Genomic DNA, 24,956 nt, shown 5'->3' on the forward strand with positions numbered 1-24,956 from the left:
TCGGCGACTCCAAGGCTATCGGCCACCTGTCTCTGTCCCTGGGCTTTCGCTGAATGGAGCAGTGTGCACCGACTCCGACACGATTGCGGACCGGTTAGCAGAGCATTTTGCTCAGTGTTCCGCGTCAACGAACTACCCGTTGGCCTTCCGCTCCCGGAAAGAGCGGTTGGAAAGTCGGAGGCTTTCCTTTCACACGCGCCACGCGGAGTCGTACCCGCTGGAGGTGGACAGCTATCGCCCCATAAGCCTCACCAACGTTCCTTGCAAGTTGCTGGAACGTATGGTGAGCCGGAGGTTGAGTTGGCTCCTCGAGTCTCGGGGCCTTCTGGCTCCGTCTCAGGGTGGGTTCCGTAAAGGCCGCTCTGCTGTCGATAATCTGGTCTCCCTGGAGTCTGCCATCCGTACAGCCTTTGCGCGCCGCCAACATCTGGTTGCCGTCTTCTTCGACATGCGGAAGGCGTACGATACGACTTGGCGCCATCACATCCTGGCCACACTTCATGGGTGGGGCCTTAGGGGCCCGCTCCCGATTTTTATTCAGAATTTTCTTTCGTATCGTTCCTTCCACGTGCAAGTAGCTGCGTCGCATAGTTCCTCCCGGGTCCAGGAGAACGGGGTCCCACAGGGGTCTGTCCTCAGTGTGTCCCTGTTTTTAATTGCCATCAATGGGCTCGTTGAGGCGGTGGGGTCGTCCGTCGCGGCTCCTTTATATGCGGACGACTTCTGCCTATATTACAGCTCCAGTGGCATCGCCGCTGCTGAACGGCAGCTGCAAGGTGCCATCCGCAAGGCGCAGTCATGGGCTGTAGCGCACGGCTTCCAGTTTTCGGCCGCGAAGACCTGCGTTATGCATTTCTGCCGGCGTCGCACGGTTCACCCTGAGCCGCGCCTTTACCTTGACGGTGAACTTCTTGCTGTGGTCGCGACGCATCGGTTCTTGGGACTGGTGTTCGATACCCGGTTGACTTGGCTGCCCCATATTAGGCAGCTGAAGCAAGCATGCTGGCGGCACTTAAACGCTCTCCGTTGCTTAAGCCACACCAGGTGGGGTGCCGACCGGTCCACCCTCCTCCACCTATATCAAGCGCTGATCCAGTCCCGCCTTGATTATGGGTGTGTGGCGTACGGTTCTGCCTCGCCTTCAGCATTGCGATTGCTGGATCCCATACGCCACTGCGGGATCCGCCTCGCTACGGGAGCGTTCCGGACAAGCCCCGTCGACAGCATACTTGTGGAGGCTGGTGTCCCTCCATTGCGGTTCCGGCGTGACCGCCTTCTGGCCGCCTATGCCGCGCACGTTTATAGCATGCCAGGGCATCCAAACTACCGTCTCCTGTTCCCGCGCTCGATCGTCCATGTTCCAGACAGGCGGCCCCGGTCAGGGTGTCCCATTGCGGTTCGCCTCCGGGACCTTCTCCGTGGCCTTGACTTTTTTCCTCTGCCGCCTGTTTTCCGGGCCAATCTCCGTCTGCCCCCGTGGAGTGTGCCCCGACCGTGCCTTCGGCTCGACTTGGCACAGGGTCCGAAGGTCTCAGTGCCTCCGGAGGCCCTCCGCCGCCGCTTTCTTTCCATCCTGGCCGAGTTTCCGAACGCGGCGGTGGCCTACACCGACGGTTCGGTGGTCTCTGGTCACACTGGTTACGCTCTCACTCTACGGGATTATTGTGAGCAACGGTCTTTGGCAGCTGGCTCCAGTGTATACACTGCCGAGTTGGTTGCCATCTATCGTGCCCTAGAGTTTCTCCGCTCCCGCTCAGGTGAGTCCTTTGTCATCTGTAGTGACTCCCTGAGCGGTTTACGAGCTCTTGACCAGTGTTTCCCTCGTTCCCGTCTGGTGATGGCCATCCAGGAGTCCCTCCATACTCTCGTCCGTTGCGGCCGCTCTGTCACCTTTGTTTGGTCCCCGGGTCACGTCGGCATCCCGGGTAACGAGCGGGTTGACGAACTGGCGAAACAGGCGGTCAGTTCCCCGGCCATGGAGATCGGTCTTTTAGAGAGTGACGTCCGATCCGTAATGCGGCAGAAGGTCCTTGCTGCTTGGCGTGATGAGTGGCGCACCCTGCCCTCTCCCAACAAACTTCGGGCAGTCAAGGAGACAACCAGTGTGTGGCGCTCCTCCATGCGGGGGTCTCGCAAGGACGCTGTCGTCCTCTGCCGGCTCCGCATAGGACATACCCGGCTCACGCACGCGTATCTCTTGTGCCGTGACGACCCGCCTCTCTGTCGCTGCGGATTGGCCCTGACCGTGGTACACGTCTTACTAGACTGCCCACTTTTAACTGTCCTCAGGCAGACGTTCACGCTGCCTGATACACTCCCTGCTCTTTTAACCGATGACTCTACTATGGCTGACTTAGTTCTCCGTTTTATTCGAGCAGGGGGTTTTTATCATTCAATATGAGAGCCCCTTTTTATTTTTATTTTTTTTTTTTTTTTTAGTGTCGACTGTGGCTTTTGGCCTGGGGTTTTAGTTTGTGGTGTTTTAATGTGTCCCTTGGTTGTTGGCCTTTCCAGTTTTATTTTCATGGTCGGCCAATGACCGTCGCACTCTGTGTGTCTTTTAATCTCTTTTCTCTGGTCTTCGTCTATGTCTTTCTTGTACTGTGTCGTCCCTTGTCGTCCCCGTTATGTGTTTATTGCTTGTTGGACTTTTCTTCGTGTATTATTATGGTCGTGGAACAAGGGACCGATGACCTAAGTAGTCTGGTCCCTTTAACCCCCACAAACCAACCAACCAACCCCAACAGGTGTTCCCAGTACTAACGTAAATGGCGTGTTATCTACTGATGCAAACGCGATTGCCGAGCAGTTTTGCTGAGCACTATGCTCAAGCCTGTGCATCAGAGTTCCTAAGTGCCCTTGCACATTGCCCCAACATAGTTCCTTGGCCACATTCGATCCACAGTCAGATGATTTAAACATCTCTCATATGACTGCAAGTGGCATCTCTTCGTCATCTTCAACCAGATCTGGTGCAGTGGTGTCTTTCCATTGCAGTGGCAGGAGAGCACCATAATTCTGTTGCTCAAACCCAGTTAAAACCAGCTTGATATGGATAGCTATTGGCCCATCAGCCTGACCAACATCCTTTGTAAGATGCTGGAACATATGTTGTGTCGGCGACACCTCAATGTCCTCCGCTGCCCGAGCAACACCAATTGGGGTGCACATCACTCTACGCTCCTGCAGCTCTACAGAGCCCTTGCTCAATCTCACCTTGACTATGGGAGTCTGGTTTACAGTTCTGCGATGCCCTCAGCGTTACATTTACTCAAACCATTGCACCACTGTGGTGTTCGCCTAGCGACGGGAGCTTTTATAACAAGTCCGGTTACCAGTGTCCTGGTGGAGGCCAGAGTCCATCCATTGAAGGTTAGCCGTGCACAACTGCTCGCCTTTTTCGTTGCACACTTTAGTAGTTTTCTTGTGTATCTGAATTACTGTCTCCTTTCCCCAACCACGACAGTTCATCTTCTGCATCGGCAACCCAGGTCATGGCTTACGATTGCGGTTCACGTCCGGTCTCTTCTGTCTGAACTGGAGTTCTTCCCGTTCCCATCTCTCCTTGAGGTCCATTCACGCACACCTCCATGGAGTACACCTTGGCCGCAGATTCTTCTGAACCTTTTGCATGCCCATAAGGACTCCGTTAACCCTGCAGTTCTCCGCTATCACTTCCTCTTGATTTTCGACCTGTACCGGGGCTGTGAAGTGGTTTACACTGAAGGCTCAATAGCTGATGGTCACATAGGCTTTGCCTATGTTCATGGAGGACATATTAAACAGCACTCCTTGCCAGATAGCTGCTATGTTTTCACTGCAGAGCTGGCGGCCATATCTCCGGCTCTTGAGCACATCCGCTCATGGCTTGGTGAGCCATTTCTCCTGTGTACTGATTCCTTGAGTAGCGTACAAGCTGTCGACCAGTGCTACCCTCGTCATTCTTTGGTAGCATCCATTCAGGAGTCCACCTATGCCCTTGAACGATCCCATCGTTCAGTGGTTTTTATTTTCACTTATTTTTTATTTACATATCACGTTTCTTAGGGTGTTTATAAGTACCCCAGGACACTTCAGAATCCCTGACAATGAACTTGCCGACAGGCTGGCCAAACAGGCTACATGGAAACCGCTTCTGGAGAAGGGTATCTCCAAAACTGACCTGCGTTCTGTCTTATGCCGCAGGGTTTTTCGGCTTTAGGAGCCGGAATGGCATAACAGTATGCACAACAAAGTGCTTGTTATTAGGGAGACTACGAATGTGTGGACTTCCACACAGTCCTCTCGCAGGGAATCAGTTGTCCTCTGCTGGCTCCTCATTGGCCATACGTGGCTAACGCATGGTTACCTCCTCCGTCACGAGGACCCACTTCGGTGTCGCTGTGGCTCACAAATGACTGTCGTCGCCTCTTGCTGGACTGCCCACTTTTAGCCGCTCTGCAATGGACTTTTAACTTTCCCAGCTCCCTACCTTCGGTGTTGGGTGACAATGCCTGAACAGCAGCTTTAGTTATATGATTTATTCATGAGGGTGGGTTTTATCAATTGATCTAAGTTTTAGAGCATGTCCTTTATCCCTCTGTGTCCTCCACCCTAGTGCTTTTAGGGTGGAGGTTTTAATGTGTTGCAGAGTGGCTGGCTCCTCTTTTTTATTCTCATGGTCAGGCAGCCATGGTAATCTGTTCTCTTGTTTTCATCTCTTTTACATGTTTCTTGAATCTCTCTGTGGTTTTCTTGTCCGATTTTGTCCATTTTAGTGTTTGTAGCCCTTCTGTCATCTGTGGCTTCTTCCAGCTTTGTTTTGTGTGTCTCGTTTGTTTTACTCCCACCCTTGATGAATTATTTTAATTGGGATGAGGGATCGATGACCTAGCAGTTTGTTCCCTCCCCCCTTTTTAAAGCAACCAACCACTGTCTTCAGACTGAGGAGTGATTTGAAGCAGCTCTTCAACTAATCTGTCCTCTGTCAGCCTCTTCACACTCCAGAGACCTCCAGAAAAGACTTCTTAACATTTAAATTTATGTTAGATGTTAACAGATTCCTTTTTCCCTCTTCATGATGGGTGACTGGAAGGTGCCAGTTATGTTGTTAGTTGGCAAAGCTAACAAGTGAGAATGTGAAATGAAGGTGGTAACGGATTGATCTGTAGCATAGCACGAGGTGTACATTCGCCATTGGCAAAATTTTTTCTCCATATTTAATTTTCACTTGTAATAACAACCTGCCGACCCTGCTTTGTGCTTGTTTGTTATTTCTAATGTAATAAAAAATCTGTTTGAACCACAATTTTGATGTAAATGTAATGCAGTTTTATTCATGGATAACTAAAACAGAGAAATATATGAGATGAATATTTTGGTTCATATGATGCACATCTACCATACATAATGTATTTCTTCCAGTGAAAAAATGTAAATGAGATGCATGCTTAATGTGTATTTTAACATTGGGGACAAACTATGTGTGATGACACTTGACAGGATAAGGAACATTCAGCATATTTCAGTAGACAAGACACTCTCATTCTGTGCTGGAGGACAGAAGTAGTGAAACATTTGTTTTGTCTGTTCTTTGAAGCTTCTGGAGCATCACATCAAATTGAAAATGTGGTCGGAGCCAGAAGTCTCGCACTCTTAGCAGTTTGCAGTGCACAACAACAAATTGCACAACATATTGCTCCACAGATTTCATTGGAAACTTCTATGGACTTACCCGTATTACTTATCTGCAATGCCACACTATCCAGTCTATTTAAATAGTGGTCACCAGTCTTGCTTAGACATGCGAGACAGGTTTAAACTTTGTACTACACCAAAGTCAGTATCAGGAATTGAAAACTCTATAGCAGTCCAAAGACATTTAGTCAGAGACCTGAACACTGAATTGGAATTTACTTACGCTGCTGACTCTTTGTATGCAGCCCCTGAGTAGCTCTGAGCAACTTCTGCTGGTAATCTCTGTGGTGTCACCGCCAGACACCACACTTGCTAGGTGGTAGCCTTTAAATCGGCCGCGGTTCGGTAGTATACGTCGGACCCGCGTGTCGCCACTATCAGTGATTGCAGACCGAGTGCCGCCACACGGCAGGTCTAGAGAGACTTCCTAGCACTCGCCCCAGTTGTACAGCCGACTTTGCTAGCGATGTTTCACTGACAAATTACGCTCTCATTTGCCGAGACGATAGTTAGCATAGCCTTCAGCTACGTTATTTGCTACAACATAGCAAGGCGCCAGTATCCGTACTATTGATATTGTGAATCATGTACCATAAAGAGCGATGTTTGTCATTAATGGATTAAAGTTAAGTATTCCACCAGCTACGTCCGTTTTTCTCAATTCTAAATCCCTTGTCATGTTCCAGACCTCACGCCAGCCTGCGTGAGCTAAAACGCGTGCATTTCGGCCTCCTTTAACCATACGGTTGGCTCTCCTGCCAACCACTACAATCTTCATAATGACAAAACAGGTAATAGGGATGGAGTGACACAAAAACATTCAAATTTCCATGAGGAAGAAGTGTAATTTATTGGCTTCAGTGAAAAACTTGCCAACTCCTCCTCGTTCATCAAAACACCAGCTATTGAACTACCTTCTTGACATCACAACTGATGAGTTTGAGGACTCTGCATACTGAGTTTGTTGAATACTCTATACCTACACATGGGCAAAACCCTTGCCATTTCTCTCAGCTATCCATACCCGAAGAAATAATTCGTTGATTGTTAAGTCTCCAGACACAGGAATGAGTAACACTGTAATAGGCGTCCCTACTCCAGAGGGTTCACAGCTCCCAACATCCGGGTGAACTATTCATTGACACCTTGTATTTATTGACACCTTGATTTCGTGAGCTCCAAGCTGCTCCGTGAAACTGTTTTACATTCAGACCTTACAGCAAGTCAGAGCCAGAACCAGAATGTAGGCATTTTCATTTGCCATAGCCTGTTCCCACTTACAGTACTTCTATAAAGTCTTGCTTTCTGGCAGGACTTTTAGAAGATTCTCTGCTGTAGACATTGCAAAGCATCAGCCAGTGTGGGGAAATTACTGCCCTTAAAATCCACCAGTCATCTCTGATTACCACTCATTTAGGAGGATTAGGTAATGACTGGCCCATTATCTTCAGGCCGGACAGAAACTACTGCCCCCTAGTTGCAGGAAACTAGTTGAGGTGGGTGAGAGAGAGAGAGAGAGAGAGAGAGAGAGAGAGAGAGAGAGAGAGAGAGAGAGAGAGAGTGTACACACAAGTGGACAGAAAATAAAATGCTACAGTGGGGTGGAATACTATTATGTGGGAGCCACACATCCCTTTTTACTACTGTAGGCACCACTTCCAGAACTGCAGGTTGTGTGTACTGCAGAAATTACACTTCCACATGAGGCATCATACAAGGACAACAACTGATAAGGATCACATAATTTTGAATATGCAATAATGCTGCCTTCATAAGGAACACATGCAACATACTGCTGTCTTCATGAGAAACAGTTCTGTCTTTTTGACAATGGAAATCAGTGTCTCCACTGCTGAGGATGCATTGTAGGCCAACAGACTATTAACAAACTGGTTCTAGCTCAGAAACCATTCACTTCAAGACATAAGTCTGCTATAACTTGTAAGTTCATTACCCGCTCAGTAAAAATAGGTAGTATTCTGTTGGGTATTGAGAATGTCAGAATCCAGGGATTTGAGGAAACTGACATAGCAGGTGTGAAAATGTGTCAGGGACACAGGGAAACACTGCCGCTGTCTCTCATATTGAGTCCAGTCACAACTTGTTGTCAGGAGAGTGGCAGGAAATGCTGGAAAATAAGGATTATTCAGTGAAACTAACTGTCTGGCTGTGGCGATCTTTATCCTGTTTGCATTTGGGGTGAAGTGACATCTCCCTCCCTCTGTACAGCTCGATGTCCTGTGACCCATAGCTTTCTATCCAGCTGTAAATTAGAGATATGCATTTCAGTACACCACTTTTTAACTAAGTGCGTGTTACGTTCTCACAAGATGGCAGCAATAAATTCGAGTGGGTTTGTGTCTTGTATTTTACCTGACAATTGGGCAAATGTGGTTCACATTTTAAAATTTGGTGAATTTTTCGCCCTTCAGCCCATTCTAATAGCTGGAGGTTTCAGTGTGTTGCAGAATGGCTGACATTTCCATTTATAGTTCAGTGGTCAGCCAGTCACATGTGTGTTCTCTACTTTTTAACATCTGCTTCATTGTACACTCTGTAAGCCATTTTTAAAGTTTTGTTCATTTAATCACAGACATATTACAGTACAAAAATATGTCCTGTTCGCAAAAAATTCTGTAATCATCCAGAAATGTATAAAACACACACACACACACACACACACACACACACACACACTACATCTACAGAATGATCAGTCTCTGTACATGTGAAATTATTTCATTGTAACTTTAATAACACTTACAGTTATTTGTTAAAAATGTTTGTAGCCATTCTAACTCCCTTTTTATGTGGAATTGATTGTGCTCCTTTTATTTCAAAATCCTACAGCACATTTTCTGGTTGACATGCAGGGTGACTGCATCTCTGACACTCTAATTAGATCACGTTTTCCTTTCAGATCATTCGACAACTAGAGAAGAAAGTGGAGCAAAACACTTCCCTGGTGAAAATCAAAGTCTGACGACGTGGTGACTCCTTATGGAACTGTTCACCAAACCTATACATTGGCTGTGTCATGTTTTTGTTGTTGCGCTTCCATTCATGGACTCCACACACTTGTCACTGAGTGCTCCTCCAAAGTGAAGTCACACGTATCTGTCATTGTTCTTCACCAAGCATGGAAAGGCAAACAACAAACTGGTTAGCGCACAGACTTTGTTGTCCTCCATCAGGCAGCCATGTGGCAATCACATTACAATTCTTGGAGAAGAACTGTTGCCGTAACAGTGAGCAGAATGGGCTAAGAGGAGACTGAAATCTTAAATGTCGTATCATTTGTCACTGTTACATGCATTTGGTTCAGGTTTAAAGGGAGTTTCTGGCCACACTGCACAGTGTGCCGAATAAGTGTATGTAGGTGTACAGCAGTGGAGAGGGGAAAAGTGGGAAGGATGTGCATGCTCACTCCCTCTAGCTTAAAAAAACGATTCATCTGAAAGCTAGCAAAGTTTTCAGTCTTGTTTGCATTCCAGTCAATGACACATTGCCACTACTAGTTGGAGAATTTTTACCTTTACTCCTAAATTGTTTACATTGTTTAATATGTATGATTTCAGGAGAAGTGTTTAATTTGATGATACCTTCTGTTGTCCTGTAGTACATTACTTTGTTTTTCAGAGCTTGAGCATTCTACAAGCGGGTGTGAAGCTGCCACATCCGGCACACGTCCCCACACACCTGCCGGCATTCCCCGATCCACACGCATACATAAGAACCCCAACTCACAAGCAGCCCGTGACAGAATACGAGGCTATTCGTGAGAAGGCGGCCACTCAAAAACGGGATGTGGAGAGGGCTCTAACCCGTTTTGTTGCCAAGACGAGTGAGACACACAGTCTCTTTGTTGGTGTGGAGGATGGGCACGTTTTCCCTCTTATTGCGTGCAAACCTCATCATCCACCGTACCTCAAGGCTCTGCTGCCGAGTGACCAGGTGAGTACACAGCCTACTGAAGGCAATGTTATTGATTCCCCTTACTCACCTTTCAGTATACAGATACATTTGATTTATATTAAAAACAAAGATTCCAAGACTTGCCAAGCAGGAAAGCGCCGGTAATTAGACACAATAAAATAACACACACGGTGCCTGTCTACCGGTGCTTTCCCGCTTGGTAAGTCTTGGAATCTTTGTTTTTAATACATGTTTCCCATGTGGAAGTTTCTTTCTATTTTATTTACATCATTATTTTGATACATTTGATTTATTGTACAGTACAGTGATTACAGCACATTTATTAATGAAAAACATAATTTGGATCACTTTTATATATATATATACAGGGTGTTACAAAAAGGTACGGCCAAACTTTCAGGAAACATTCCTCACACATAAAGAAAGAAAATATGTTATGAGGGCATGTGTCCGGAAACGCTTACATTCCATGTTAGAGCTCATTTTGTTACTTATCTTCAAATCACATTAATCATGGGAGGGAAACACGCAGCAACAGAACGTACCAGCGTGACTTCAAACACTTTGTTACAGGAAATGTTCAAAATGTCCTCCGTTAGCGAGGATACGTGCATCCACCCTCCGTAGCATGGAATCCCCGATGCGCTGTTGCAGCCCTGGAGAATGGCGTATTGTATCACAGCCGTCCACAATACGAGCACGAAGAGCCTCTACATTTGGTACCGGGATTGCGTAGACAAGAGCTTTCAAATGCCCCCATAAACGAAAGTCGAGAAGGTTGAGGTCAGGAGAGCGTGGAGGCCACGGAATTGGTCCGCCTCTACCAATCCATCGGTCACCGAATCTGTTGTTGAGAAGCGTACGAACACTTGGACTGAAATGTGCAGGAGCTCTATCGTGCATGAACCACATGTTGTGTCGTACTTGTAAAGGCACATGTTCTAGCAGCACAGGTAGAGTATCCCGTATGAAATCACGATAATGTGCTCCATTGAGCGTAGGTGGACGAAACTAAAATGAGATCTAACATGGAAATTAAGCGTTTCCGGACACATGTCCACATAACATCTTTTCTTTATTTGTGTGTGAGGAGTGTTTCCTGAAAGTTTGGCCGTACCTTTTTGTAACACCCTGTATATATATATATATATATATATATATATATATATATATATATATATATATATATTAAAAATAGGCACATGAACAAAACACACAAACACACACACAGAATTACAAGCTTTCGCAACTGGCAGTTGCTTCGTCAGGAAGGAAGGAAGGAGAGGGAAAAATGAAAGGGTGTGGGTTTTAAGGGAGAGGGTAAGGAGTCATTCCAATCCCGGGAGCGGAAGACTTCCCTTAGGGGAAAAAAAAAAGGACAGGTATACACTCGCGCACACACACACACACATATCCATCCGCACATACACAGACACAAGCAGACATATTTATAGGCCTTTAAATATGTCTGCTTGTGTCTGTGTATGTGCGGATGGATATGTGTGTGTGTGTGTGCGCGAGTGTATACCTGTCCTTTTTTTTTTCCCCTAAGGGAAGTCTTTCCGCTCCCGGGATTGGAATGACTCCTTACCCTCTCCCTTAAAACCCACACCCTTTCATTTTTCCCTCTCCTTCCTTCCTTCCTGACGAAGCAACTGCCAGTTGCGAAAGCTTGTAATTCTGTGTGTGTGTTTGTGTGTTTTGTTCATGTGCCTGTCTGCCGGCGCTTTCCCGCTTGGTAAGTCTTGGAATCTTTATTTTTAATATATTTTTCCCATGTGGAAGTTTCTTTCTGTTTTATATATATATATATATATATATATTTTTGTTAGCTGTGACTGGATTTTAATCAGACAAGCAGGTTATCTTCAGATCTGAGTTGAGAAAAGTAAAAAAAGAAGTGCAACAGTATAAAAACTGTGTAAATGTAACATTATAAGTAATAGTGACAATGGTGTAACAAATAAGTTAAACATCATGAACTTACAAGTACCTGGTGCTGCGAGGTACAGTTTGTCAGTAATGATAAAAATTACATAAATACAGAGGATGCCATGGGGAAGTTTACATAGTCAATCAGGTGATGCATACATAAATCTGCGGCCAGTTCACTGATACAATGTAAAGGATGTACTTTGATCATAAAATAAAAGGAATTGTTCACTATGTATAAAACTGCAACATGAACAAAAAACAGTATGGACAAGAAGAGAATTGAAGCTTTTGAAATATGCTGCTACAGAAGAATGCCGGAAATTAGATAGGTAGGTTGAATAACAAAGAAGGGACAGTGAATCGAACTGGAGAGAAAAGAAATTTATGGCAGAACATGACTAAACTAAGGTATGAGTCGATAGAATCACCCTCAGGCATCCAGAAACAATCAGTTTGGTAATGGGGGAAATGGATTGGTAAGAGGGTTGGGGGGGGGGGGGGGGGAGTTTGGTGGATGGACGAAAATTGTAATGGGAGACCAATGCTTGACTGCAATAAGCAGTGTCAAGTGGATTAAGTATGATTAGTGATGCAGAGCTGAAGAGATTATACAAGACACACTAATGTGGAGAGCCACCTCAAATCAGTTTTCAGACTGAAGACTACAACAACATTCTGATTGCCTGGAATCCCGCCATCCATGGTTAATGGTAGTACTGACAAGTACCAGTCACAAAAGGCACATGCTGACATTGAGGAGGGCAAGGGGTGTCCAGAGGGTGGGGGATGGGGGTGGGGGGCAGATATGGCAATTTTTTTTTTTAGTTTTGATATACCAGTAGTTTGATAAATTGAATGATTTTGATGCTGGCAGTATGGTGGAAGTAAAATAGAGGTATCCTGATGTATCAAATTTTTGATACATAAAGAAAATTTATGGAGCTCTTTAATGTACTAAACTTGTATATACAGCCATGAGTGAGACACGTGGTAAGGAAGTTGGACCATAACCAATAAGCAAAAAGCATGAACCTACATCATGGTACTAAGTGCAGACCTCACATGAACATGAGGAAATGGTAGATCATTTGGGACAAATGACAACAACACACATTGAACTCATGGTTCTTGATATTCTTTAACTTCAGATACTTGTATTTCTCCATAGTGCTCACCGATGTCAGTTGTAATTCCCTGAAGATTTAAACAACCCACATACCATCATGTCAAATAAAAGAACATCTAATACTGGTAACAGTAATGATAAGTGTTTTATTATTGTGGACAGTGATTCGATAGATCCTGCTGATAATGAGGGTGATGGTAGTGTTATTGTGTTTCCTGTATGAAAACATTCAAGAAGATTAATCATTATAGGTGACATTGATGATGAAGACAGTATCGATCATCAGTTGTTCAAGCAGTAGATTTGAAAAGAAGATAATAACAAGACAAAAATTGTATATGTTGACACCTGGCATAAAGGCACCAATTTTAGAGTGTTTAGGCAGAGGTGCAAGAGAGTTAGACTTTGTTTATGATGTTTGGTAGTATTTTCTGGGTGATCAGTGAAAATACAAGAAAGAGAATTGATGAGACATAAGTCCCTATAATTGTAACAAAATTAATCTTTAAACTATACATAACAATGGTTCGAGTAAAAAAAATTTTTTTTGACGTATTGGTCTAAAAGGGCCATGATAAAAACACTGATATTCAGGAAAACTATGCCATTGAAAAGATTTGTGCAAATCACTAGGTTTTTACAACACATAATGGATAAATTATGTAAAGGCACACATTTAATAAACTATTTTAATTTAAAAAAAAAAAAACTCAAAGAAGTAAATGTAGTAGAAGAGAGCATCATGATCGATGAATCATTAATGAAATTGAAGGGACGCATGTATTATAAACAGTTTAATTCCTCGAAGAGGGCAAGGTTTGGGATAAAATTTCATAAACTGTGCGGGTTAGCATCAGGCTATTGCAATAATTTTAAAATAAATTCAGGAAACAATAAAAGACATCTTGATTACAAATCATCTGAAACTGTTTTGTTGGCAGTATCAAAGTTAATACTAAATAAATAGATAAAGGATGTGCTTTCTATTTGGATAATTGGAATTCTTCACCAAACCTGTAAGTAACTTTAGTTGAAAATGAAACATATGTTGTTGGGACAGTTAATTTTAATAGAAAAAAATTTGCTGGGAGATTTTGTTCAAGCAGAATTAAAAAAGGAGGAATGCATAATGAGAAGCTGCAGCTGTGTACTGGTACTGAAAGCATGAAAGTGTAGAAATGACAGAAAAAAATGGAAGTCAGTGGAACCTTACTTTCCAAGCAAAATGTATTGTTGATTACAATAAGGGAATGATTAGTATTGACCACCCAGATCGTATAGATTCCCTACTATGAGGAAATACTTGAGAAAGGCTATCGAAAACTTTGTTGTTATGTATTTGATAACAATACTGAAAACAAACAGAATTACACTGAGTGTAGGTTTCAAATGTCAGAAGCATATACAGCCATCATACATCCCACATTGATATCTGCTGTTGGTTGTTATGTTACGTTACCCATGTTCTATGGGTATAGCGCCAACTACCATTCCTCATTGAAAGTCTGTTAATTCCCGTCATATGGCCGTAACCACATCAAAAACCTTTTCACCCGAATCACTTGAGAACAGATGAAGCTCCGCCAATGCACTGCCCCTTTATACATTGCGTACACGATACTACCGCCATCTGCATACACGCGTATCTGTCCCATGACTTTTGTCACCTCGATGTGTATCAACATGTTGTTGCCATCTCCAACAGGGGGAGCTGATCACTAGGTACTTCAGACATCTTGATGGGTAGAATTCTCTCCTCTGCTTATGTGCAATTATTTTAAGAATTTTTATTTGACTTGTTTTAAATTTTTTGAAAGCATATTTTTCTGTATGGCTTGGTAAACTTAGAATGCACAGTTACTTAAGACTTTTGCTTATCATCTCACAAGCAATTTTTTTGGTGTAGTTAATAGGTATTAAACAAGTCTGGGCAGGTAGAAAGTGTGTTGGGGCTAATTTTATATATCTAGTTATAGTGGGCATTTGTTGATTGAGGTACTTAGCCATTAGGTTTACATGAAAGCTGTATTTCACTGAAAGTAGATGAGATCCTTATCAGTGTGCATGCAAAAGTTGTTTGTATGTTGGCAGTAACTATCTATGAATGATTCGTAAAAAGTGTCTACTTATCTGTTGTCACACCAAGATATTTTGTACATGTTTCAATCATTTATTTCTTAATCAAACAGTGAAAAATCCTGGATGGAATGTAACAATATTATGAAAAGGATAGTCTCTACTCACCGTATAGCGGAGATGCTGAGTCAAAGGTAGGCTACCCTGACTAGTCTGGCTTCAGCTGCCAGAGACTGTGGTCGTGTGTGTGTGTGTGTGTGTGTGTGTGTGTGTGTGTGTGTGTGTTTGACAAAGGTGTTGTTGGCCAGAAGCTTATTCTGTGACAATCTTTCAGTTGTGCCTATCTGCAACTCAACATGTTTGTTATTTCTTAATCAGCGTCTTATTTATTTCAGTGTAACTGGAAGAGTGAGCAACTACAAGGGAAAAACTCTTGAAACATTCAGATTTAGACTGTCTTGTTTGTAAAGTAAAGCATATACAGTTTATAAAACTAGTGGTGTCTGTGGGAGGGCAATTGTGGCCGGATATTGGTAACTTTAACTACTATTGAAGTTAGTCAGTTGGCACCTGCACCTTGAATCTGTAACAACTCTGTGACTGTGTGTATGAACTGTTAACCTTTTTTTCAAAACATGTGCAGAGAGTGTTCTAGTGGAAATACAGACCACAATAAATTTCTGCAATACATTTCTGTTTTATTCCAAATAAACTTTCCAAATCTATGCTGGGTAAGCTACTAAGTAAGAATAAGCCTACTAAGTGAGAACTACTAGGTAACGTATTATCCACTGCAGGAATATTCAGTAATTGGTTGAACCATTCAAGGCAAGGGCATTCTTGTGGGGTTTTAACGCAAAGTAACTGCCTTTGCATAACTGCTGTGCAGTAAATGTAGTGTGTGTGACGGGCATGCTCCTATGAGTCTCTCTTTGAATATATACAGTTCCAACTATTTATATCAATATTTTTGATAGGAGGTTGCAGAATGCTGCCTAATATTTTGTGTTATAGGAAGGTTCTTATTATGTCATTTTCACTGGAACCATGTCCTTTTGGATAAGTGTCAAGCATATGTCAAATCTGTGTTTTGCAAGTAATACCATCCCACTAAGTCATTAATATATAAAATGAATATGGCCTTGTCATATTTCCATGAGACATACCTGAAACACAACACTCCATCAGAGGCTATAAAGACTCAGATAGCAGTTTCAAATTTAAACAAACTCATCAAACTGACATGTCTGTAGGTATCCATACTATATGGTCAGGTTGTGATGTCATCAGACTGCTGCCTAAGATTGTGGAGGTGCACCCACATGTATTATGATGGGGAAGATTTTATTTATTTATTTTTATTCACCCAAGGATCATCTCACAGTGGAGCAGGAATTGTATGGTAATACAATGAAAATCAATAGCTCAAATTATACAAACAGACAGAATATATAAATATGCTTTATAAGGATAGGACAGGTGGTGAGTTATGGCTTCGATGAAGGGAGCAGCCCGGCATTTGCCTGAAGTGATTTAGGAAAATCGTGGAAAATGTAAATCAGGGCAATTGGACAGAGCACACTCCATCCTCGAAAACATGAGGTCAGTGTCTCAACAGCTGTACTGCCTCACATGTTTGGTTCCTATCGCACTGTGTTCTTTGATGTACACAAAACTTGCTTAAAACCTACTAATATAAAACATAGCTTTCTTCTTCATCACTGCACACAGTAATGACACCAACTTTGATGACTCCTGCTGTTATGCCCATTGCACAAACACCAGTCTGTTCAGAAAACTGACCCCAGGCCAGAAGACATTCAACTGTGCTCCTTGTGTGTCTTTGTATCCTTCCTTGAATCCACCTGAAAAACTGAGTCAGCATCTCCCTGTGATGAGTGAGATGTGTAACTAAGGAGACAAGATATTACTACCATGCACTTTACATCTTATCACATGATTTTCTTGCCAAAGTAATAAACTGTGATCATGTATTGAAATGCAACAGATTGTTTTAGTTATCCCCTTTAATTATTAACGGCTACTGTGAGTCCTCGAAGCAGTCTTAATTGTGTAGTGTATTTTTCTACGAAGAACATTTTAGCTGCCTTTTTAAACAGATGTATTTCAGTAAAGGTTTTCATTTTTGTGGCAAATGTGACTCCAAAATGCTGATGGTTCTTGGTTATGTCTAGAACTATTAGTGACATGCTTGATTACATTTTCCCTGACATGCAGCACAGATTGGTAGATATGCTCAATTGATGCAGTAGGGATGCCCAAGTCCACAACATTTCTTATTTAAATCCATATTTTCATCTATTGAAGTTGTTTTTGTGCTTTTGGATTTATATTGCATCTCTATACATCCCAGCACAGTAATGATTGGACCTTGATAAAATCATAGTATCGGAGAAGCAAATTTGGTATTCTCTGGTCTCAGTACATGATCTGCTAGTGCCAAATTATCTGTGCTTACCATGCAGCAATTGCTCTTGTAGTACTTAAGTGAGGAGTTAATGTTTAGTTTTGTATTTCTTATGTAAACTTGGCGGCATGTGTGGTGGATATTAATTCCTCTCACTGTGCGGATGTAGGTCCTTTGGAGTGATCAAATATTCATGCAACTTTCTTGTCGTCTTAAACTCTGTGTCAGTACCATCTCTTCTTATTAATATGATTTATGACTGTTGCATGAATGATAGGAAAAATTTCCTTTTAGCTTTTACTTTTTCACTTGAAACTTCAGATCTTTTAGGATGTAGTGCCCTGATTATGTCTCCGACAGAATGTTTGTGTTTTTTTTAAAATAGTTCTTAAATGGCCAAACCTGTCATCCAAATACTGTGTTTCACAGTTGCTTTTAGCTTCGTCAATTTGCCCTATACTTGACATATTGAGCAGTCAGTAGGAACAAGAGTTTGAAAATACTGCTAAGCATGCAGACTGTGTCCTCAAGATGAGCTCAGTATTGATGCATTCTTATTCCATTTCCTTGCTTTCTCTCATTTCTAGCCCTCACCCTCCCTCCTTTCATTTCCCCCCTCATCCTCCCTCCTTTCATTTCCCCCCTCACCCATCCAGCTGATATGAGCCCCCAGCCCAATCTAGCTCTAGTGCCCGGAAGCTTAGCATTATTTTCTGTCTTGTGTGTGCACCTATTGACCACTTTACAATGTAGTGAGTGGTTACCTTGGCTACTTCTTGTGCTTGTATTCCACCCAGTATTTTACGTTATCAAATTGGTATTGTAAGTAAACATACTTTCTTCAGTAAGAGCTGGGGAGGTCTGTAGTGAATGCTTTAAAAAAAAATCAAGCTATACTTTATCCGTAACAATTATGAAATCATCATTGTTTTCAAAATCTATATAAATTAGCATTGAGTGGATCAGTAAATTTGAACTCAAAATATGTTTTCAATTGTGTTACAAACAGATTAATGATGTTCGTGAGTCAGCTATGTTGTCCTTTGTAGTTGGGTGTGCAGTGTGACCTCTTCCAGTTGCTCAGAACAGCTTGATGTGCAAGGGATCAGTAGAAAATTATAACTGAATATATGAAGCCTGTTTTACATGAATGACTTTCTGATCACTGTAGTTGTGAATACATGTCATGTGCCAGTGTGTAAATCAGCCACCAACCATGTTGCGTGGGTGGGTCAGTTGGAATGTCAGGTTTAGAATTCTAAAATCCTGAATGTGCTGCAGACTGCACATACAGAGAAACTGTAGCATTGTCTGCTAACATTGGAATTTAAACTATTTACAATGTGCTCACTCCTGTTGTAATATTGATTTTGTGCTTTTCTGTCTTGTTAATCTTTTCTCATGAAGTAATTAGTGGTATCAACAAGGGCACATCAAATTGATTCTGTATTTTTAGATTTCCCTAAGGCTTTTGACACTGTACCTTACAAGTGACTTCTAATTAAATTGTGTTCTTATGAAGAATCATCTCAGTTGTGTGACTAGATTCGTGATTTCTGTGAGGAAGATCGCAGTTCATAATAATTGATGCCAAGTCGTCGAGTAAAACAGGAATAATATTTGGCATTCCCCAAGGAACTCTTATAGGCCCTCTGTTCCTGATCTACATAAACAATTAAGGAGACAATCTGAGCTGCCTCTTAGATTGTTTACAGATAGTCACCATCCTTTACCACTGTGTAAAGTCATCAAATTATTCAAAAACTGCAAAATGATGTAGACAAGATCAAGATACCTGTATGGAGCAAAAAGTTTCAATTGACTCTAAATCATGAAAAGTGTGAAGTCATCCAGACGAGCATTAAAAGGAATGTGCTAAATTTCAGCTGCACAATAAATCACACAAATCTAAAGACTGTAAACTCAACTAAAAAAATTGATATTCAAAAAGATAAAACAGATTTCTAACATTTGTTATTCTTGTAGTGGTCTTTAGTCCAAAGACTGGTTTGATGCAGCTCTCCATGCTCTCTGTCGTGTGCAGCCTCTTACTCTCTGAGTAACTACTACAACCTACATCCTTCAGAATCTGCTTACTGTATTCATCTCTTGGTCCCCCTCTATGATTTTTACCCTCCACGCTTCCTTCCAGTACTAAATTGGTGATCTCTTGTTGCCTCAGGGTGTGTCCTACCAGCTGTCTTCTAGTCAAGTTGTGCCACAAATTCCTCTTTTCCCCATTTCTGTTCGGTACCTCCTCATTGCATCTAATCTGCAGCATTCTTCTGTAGCACCACATTTCGAAAGCTTCTATTCTCTTCTTGTCTAAACTAGTTATTGCCCAAGTTTCACTTCCATACATGGCTACACTCCATACAAATACTTTCAGGAAAGACTTCCTGGCACTTAAATCTGTACTCAATGTTAGCAAATTTATCTTCTTCAGAAGTGGTTTTCTTACTATTGCCTTTCTACATTTTATATCCTCCCTACTTCATCTGTCATCAGTTATTTTGCTTCCCAATAGCAAAACTCCTTTACTGCTTTAAGTGTCTCAGTTCCTAATCTAATTCTCTCAGCATCACCTGATTTAATTTCACTACATTTGGTTACCCTTGTTTTGCTATTGTTGATGTTCAGTTTATCTCCTGTTTTTAAGACACTGTCCATCCCATCCCATTCTTCTTCTCTTCAAAGTCCTTTGCTGCCTCTGACAGAATTACAGTCTCATTAGCAAACCTCAAAGTTTTTATTTCTCCTCCCTGAATTTTAATTCCTATTCCAAATTTTTCTTTTGTTTCCTGTACTTCTTACTTGGTATACAGATTGAATAGTATCACGGATAAGCTACAAACCTGTCTCAGTCGTTTTCAACCATTGTTTCCCTTACCTGCTACTCGACTCTTATAACTGCCATCTGGTTTCAGTACAAATTGTAAATAGTCTTTTGCTCCCTGTATTTTCCCCTGCCACCTTCAGAATTTGAAAGAGATTATTCTGGTCAGCATTGTCAAAAGCTTTCTCTAAATCTACAAATGCAATAAACGTTGGTTTGCCTTTCCTTAACCCATCCTCTATGAAGAGTTGTAGGGTTAGTAGCCTCTGGAATCCAAACCAACATGCCCCGAGGTTGGCTTCTACCAGTTTTCCCATTCCTCTGTAAAGAATTTGTGTCAGTATTTTGCAACCATGACTTGTTAAACTCATAGTCACATACTTGTCGCACCTCTGAGCACTTGATTTCTTTGGAATTGGTATTATTATGTTCTTTTTGAAGCCTGAGGGTGTTTCACCTGTTTCATGCATCTTGCTCACCAGATGGAAGAGTTTTGCTGTGGCTGGCTCTCATAAGACTATCAGTGGTGCCATTGGAATGTTGTCCACTCCTGTGGCCTTGTTTCTACTTAGGTCTTTCAATGCACTGTCAAATTCTTCACACAGTATCATATCTCCCTTTCATCTTCATCTACATCCTTTCCCATTTCCATAATACTGCCCTCAAGTACATCTCCCTCATATAGACCCCATATATACTCCTTCCATGTTTCTGCTTTCCCTTCTTTACTAAGGACTGATTTTCTGTCTGAGCTCTTGATATTCAGAGAGGTGGTTTTCTTATCTCCAAAGATCTCTTTAATTTTCCTGCAGGCAGCATCAATCTTACCCCTAGTGGTATATGCTTCTACATCCTTACATTTGTCTGCTACCCATTCTTGCTTAGCCATTTTGCACTTCCTATTGATCTCATTTTTGAGACATTTGTAATCCCTTTTGCCTGCTTAATTTACTGTATTTCTCATTTTATCAATCAAATTCAATATCTCCTGTGTTACTCAAGGATTTCTACTCGCACTCGTCTTTTAACCTACTTGATCCTCTGCTGCCTTCAGTTTTTCATCTCTGAGAGCTACCCATTCATCTTCTACTGTGTCCCTTTTCCCTGTACTTGTCAATCATTCCCTAATGCTCCCGCTGAAAGTCTCTACAACCTCTGGTTCTTTCAGTTTTTCCAGGTTCCATCTCCATAAGTTCCTACCATTTGCAGTTTCTACAGTTTTAGTCTACAGTTCTTAAACAATAAATTGTGCTCAGAGCTCACATCTGCCCCTGGAAATGTCTTACAATTTAAAACCTTGTTCCTAAATCTCTGTCTAACCATTATATAATTAATCAGAAACCTTCCAGTGTATCCATGTCTCCTCCATGTATACAAACTTCTTTCATGATTCTCAAACCAAGTGTTAGCTATAGTTAAATTATGTTTTGTGCAAAATTTTGTCAGGCGGCTTCCTCTCTCATTCCCTTCCCCCAGTCCCTATTCATTTACGACTTTTCCTTCTCTTCCTTTTCCTACTATTGAATTCCAGTCCCCCATGGCTATTAAATTTTCATCTCCCTTAACTGTTTGAATAATTTCTTTTATCTCATACATTTCTTCAATTTCTTCTTCAGCTGCCGACCTAGTTGGCATATGAACTTGTACTGCTGTGGTAGGTGTGGGCTACTATAATGTCTGCACTATGCTATTCGTAGTAGCTTATCTGCATTCCTATTTTTTTAGTTCATTATTAAAGGTGCACTTGCATTACCCTTCTTTGATTTTGTATTTATAACCTTGTATTCACCTGACCAGAAATCCTTTTCCTCCTGCCACCGAACTTCACTAATACCCACTTCATCCCACAGCTATCGACTTTCCTTTTAAAATTTTTTAACCTACCTGTCCTATTAAGGGATCCCACATTTCACGCTCCGATCCATAGAACGGCAGTTTTGTTTCTGCCAATAACTATGTCGTCCTGAGTAGTCCCAGCCCAGAGATCATTTGTAATATTTTACGCAAGAGGACATCACTATCATGTAACCATACAGGAGAGCTGTGTGCCCTCGGAAAAATTACAGCTGTAGTTTCCCCTTGCTTTCAACTGTTCACAGTACCAGCACAGCAAAGCCATTTTGGTCGATGTTAAAAGGCCAGTTCAGTCAATGATTAGACTATTGCCCCTGCAACTACTGAAAAGGCTGCTGCCTCTCTTCAGAAAGCGCACGTTTGTCTGCCCTTTCAACAGATATCCCTCTGTTGTGTTTGCACCTCCAGATGACTGTATCACTGAGGCACGCAAACCTCCCCACCAACAACAAGGTCCATGCTTCATGAGAAGGATTGAGGCATTTATTACTTCCAAACTACAAAAGATATAAACACAATTCCAACGTTCCTGGAAAGAATTTTTATGCGTTCAAATCAATTTGAAAACCATGTGCCACATGACAAATATCAAAACAGTGGCTCATTTCCTGCCCCACACGGAGAAGCCGGTCTCTCGTTATCGAATTCACAGTTTCAACAATGCGATGTCACGGACTTTCAAAAGTATATTAAAAACAAAGATTTACCAAGTGGGAAAGCGCCGGCAGACAAAAGTGTCAGACATAGGAGGAATAAAAATGTGGTCTTTTACTTAACCCACAGACAAAAGTCACAAGGTGCGAGGTCTGGAGGACAAAAGTCACAAGGTGCGAGGTCTGGAGAACTGGGAGACCACTGGTGATGAAGTTCATTTTCTGTTCCTCTTCTTCTAATCCAGCATCCTGGAATGGTGTCATTCAGGTAACATCGGTCTCCAGACCTCACACCTTGTGACTTTTATCTGTGGGATTACGTAAAAGATTGCGTTTTTATCCCCCCTATGCCTGACACTCTTCAAAGGCCATGAGATTGCATAGTTGAAACTCTGAATTCGATACCAAGAGACCAGCTGCTCCATGTGTGGCAGGAAATGAGCTACCATATTGATATTTGTCTTGTAACACACGGTGCTCGCATTGACTGCAAAAAAAATTTTGCCTATCTCTTTCCAGGAACTTTGGAATTGTTTTTCTATCTTTTATAGTTTGGAAACAATTAATGTTTAAAATCCGTTCCTTCTTTTTGAATAGTCTTGTTACAATTATGAATAACTTAAATTTGAGTGATCACATAGATAATTTGTGGAGAAAGCAAACCAAAGATTGCAATTCATTTGCAGAACACTTAGAAAATGTAACAGATCTACTAAAAAGACTGCTTACATTACGCTTGTCTGCCCCCTTCTGGAATACTGCAGCGTAGTGTGGGATCCACATAAGATAGGATTGATGGAGGACATCAAAAAAGTTCAAAGAAGGGCAGGTCCTTTTATATTAGTGTGAAACAAGTAAGAGCGTGCCTTAGATATTATACCTGAAATGGGGTGGTGGTCATTAAAACAGAGGCATTTTTCACTGTGGCAGGACCTTCTCACCAACTTTATTCCCAAAGTGTGAAAATATTTTGTTGGATCCCAGATATATAGGGAGAAATGATCATAATAAAATAAGAGAAATCAGAGCTCACACAGAAAGATTTAAGTGTTCTTTTTCTGACATGCTGTTAAAGACTGAAATGGTAGACAAGTAGCTTAAAGGTGGTTTGATGAACCCTCTGCCAAGCACTTAATTGGGAATTGCAGAGTAATCATGTAGCTGTAGCTTTTTACGTTATTGTTTGCTTTGTTTTTCTGACATACTGAAAAAGTTGCATAAGGACTTGATATTTACAAAAACTTTACAGCTTTCACCTGGACGTCAAAAAAAGAAAAATTGTTCTTTCCAGGCATTTGAATTTGAAAGGTGCCACAATAGACAAATTATGATGTGCAAATGAGATGACATATTTAAAGAAGCGCAAATGACACTAAAAAACATGAAGCATGAGAATTAAAGCATCCAGTAGGTAATTCAGATGAAACATGGGTTTTTCACATTACACTGTGACGAAATGTTGTCACATTGATAGTGTACAGTGTGTGTGCAAAGTCTCTCCATAGCGGCGAGCTCCACGTGCCTCGCCTTGTGGAGTGTGTAAGGTTGGTAGCTGCTAGTGGCTGCAGTTATGTTTAGAAATTGGACTCGACATTATTACACTTAAGAGAATGAAATTAATTAATTATATTAATTACAGTTAAATACACTGTACTCACCAATATCACAGTAGGTGCTGGGAATGTTTTCCTCTTTCTTGAAGCCGTAATCAACACATTTGCATTTATTTGTGAATACTGTACCGATGTTTCACGTCTAATCAATTGCAGATAATCAGTTATCGTCGTCTTCAGTTCATCTACTGTCTTCGGGTTTCTGTGATGCACAAATGTTTTATCCATATCCCAAAGGAAATAGTTGGGCAGAGACAGATCCGACGAGCGTGGGGCCAGAGACCTTTCGTAATTACTCTGTTTCCAAACATTTCATTTAAAAATCATAGAGGCTGGTGTGTCATATGAGCAGCAACATTGTTTTGTTGGAAACATGAATGACTCATCTCATTTTCATGTAGCAGGGTAATCAATGGATGAATTATCTGGGAAGAATAGACATTGGAAGTGACGATAGTATCAAAAAAGATCAGTCATATAATTTGTTCACATTATGGTAACCCCATTCAACTTCTCTCTGCATGCAATAGCATTTCTCACAAGGTATGTGGATGTTCTGATGACCAAATTAGTTGATTTTGGGAATTAATGGAGCCAGATAGGTGAAACCAAGGTTCATCAATGAAAAAGGTTAGATCTGAAACACCAGCTCTATGTTCGTTAACAAATTGCTGAACCCATTCACAATACGCTATTTGTTTTGCATAGTCCATACAATGTAGTTGTTGCATAGCAGTAATTCGATATGGATACATCCCTAGTGCTTTTGGGTACAGCATTATGTGTTGTCGTATGAGATTTTAGCCTCTTGCAATAAGCTCCT

The 24,956-nt window shown here is 41.8% G+C and overlaps 1 protein-coding gene across 1 annotated transcript in view; it reads left to right on the forward strand.

Moving 5' to 3' along the window:
* Window positions 1-24,956, forward strand: part of LOC126292279 (transcription initiation factor TFIID subunit 8-like) — a 46,339-nt gene that overhangs the window by 19,668 nt on the left and 1,715 nt on the right. Inside the window, exon 3 of the mRNA XM_049986186.1 lies at window positions 9,316-9,630. Coding sequence (XP_049842143.1) covers window positions 9,316-9,630 — 315 coding nt within the window. The remainder of the gene's footprint in view (window positions 1-9,315; window positions 9,631-24,956) is intronic.

Source organism: Schistocerca gregaria, chromosome 9 (genome assembly GCF_023897955.1).
Source record: "Schistocerca gregaria isolate iqSchGreg1 chromosome 9, iqSchGreg1.2, whole genome shotgun sequence".
In the NCBI taxonomy this organism is placed as follows: Eukaryota; Metazoa; Arthropoda; class Insecta; order Orthoptera; family Acrididae; genus Schistocerca; species Schistocerca gregaria.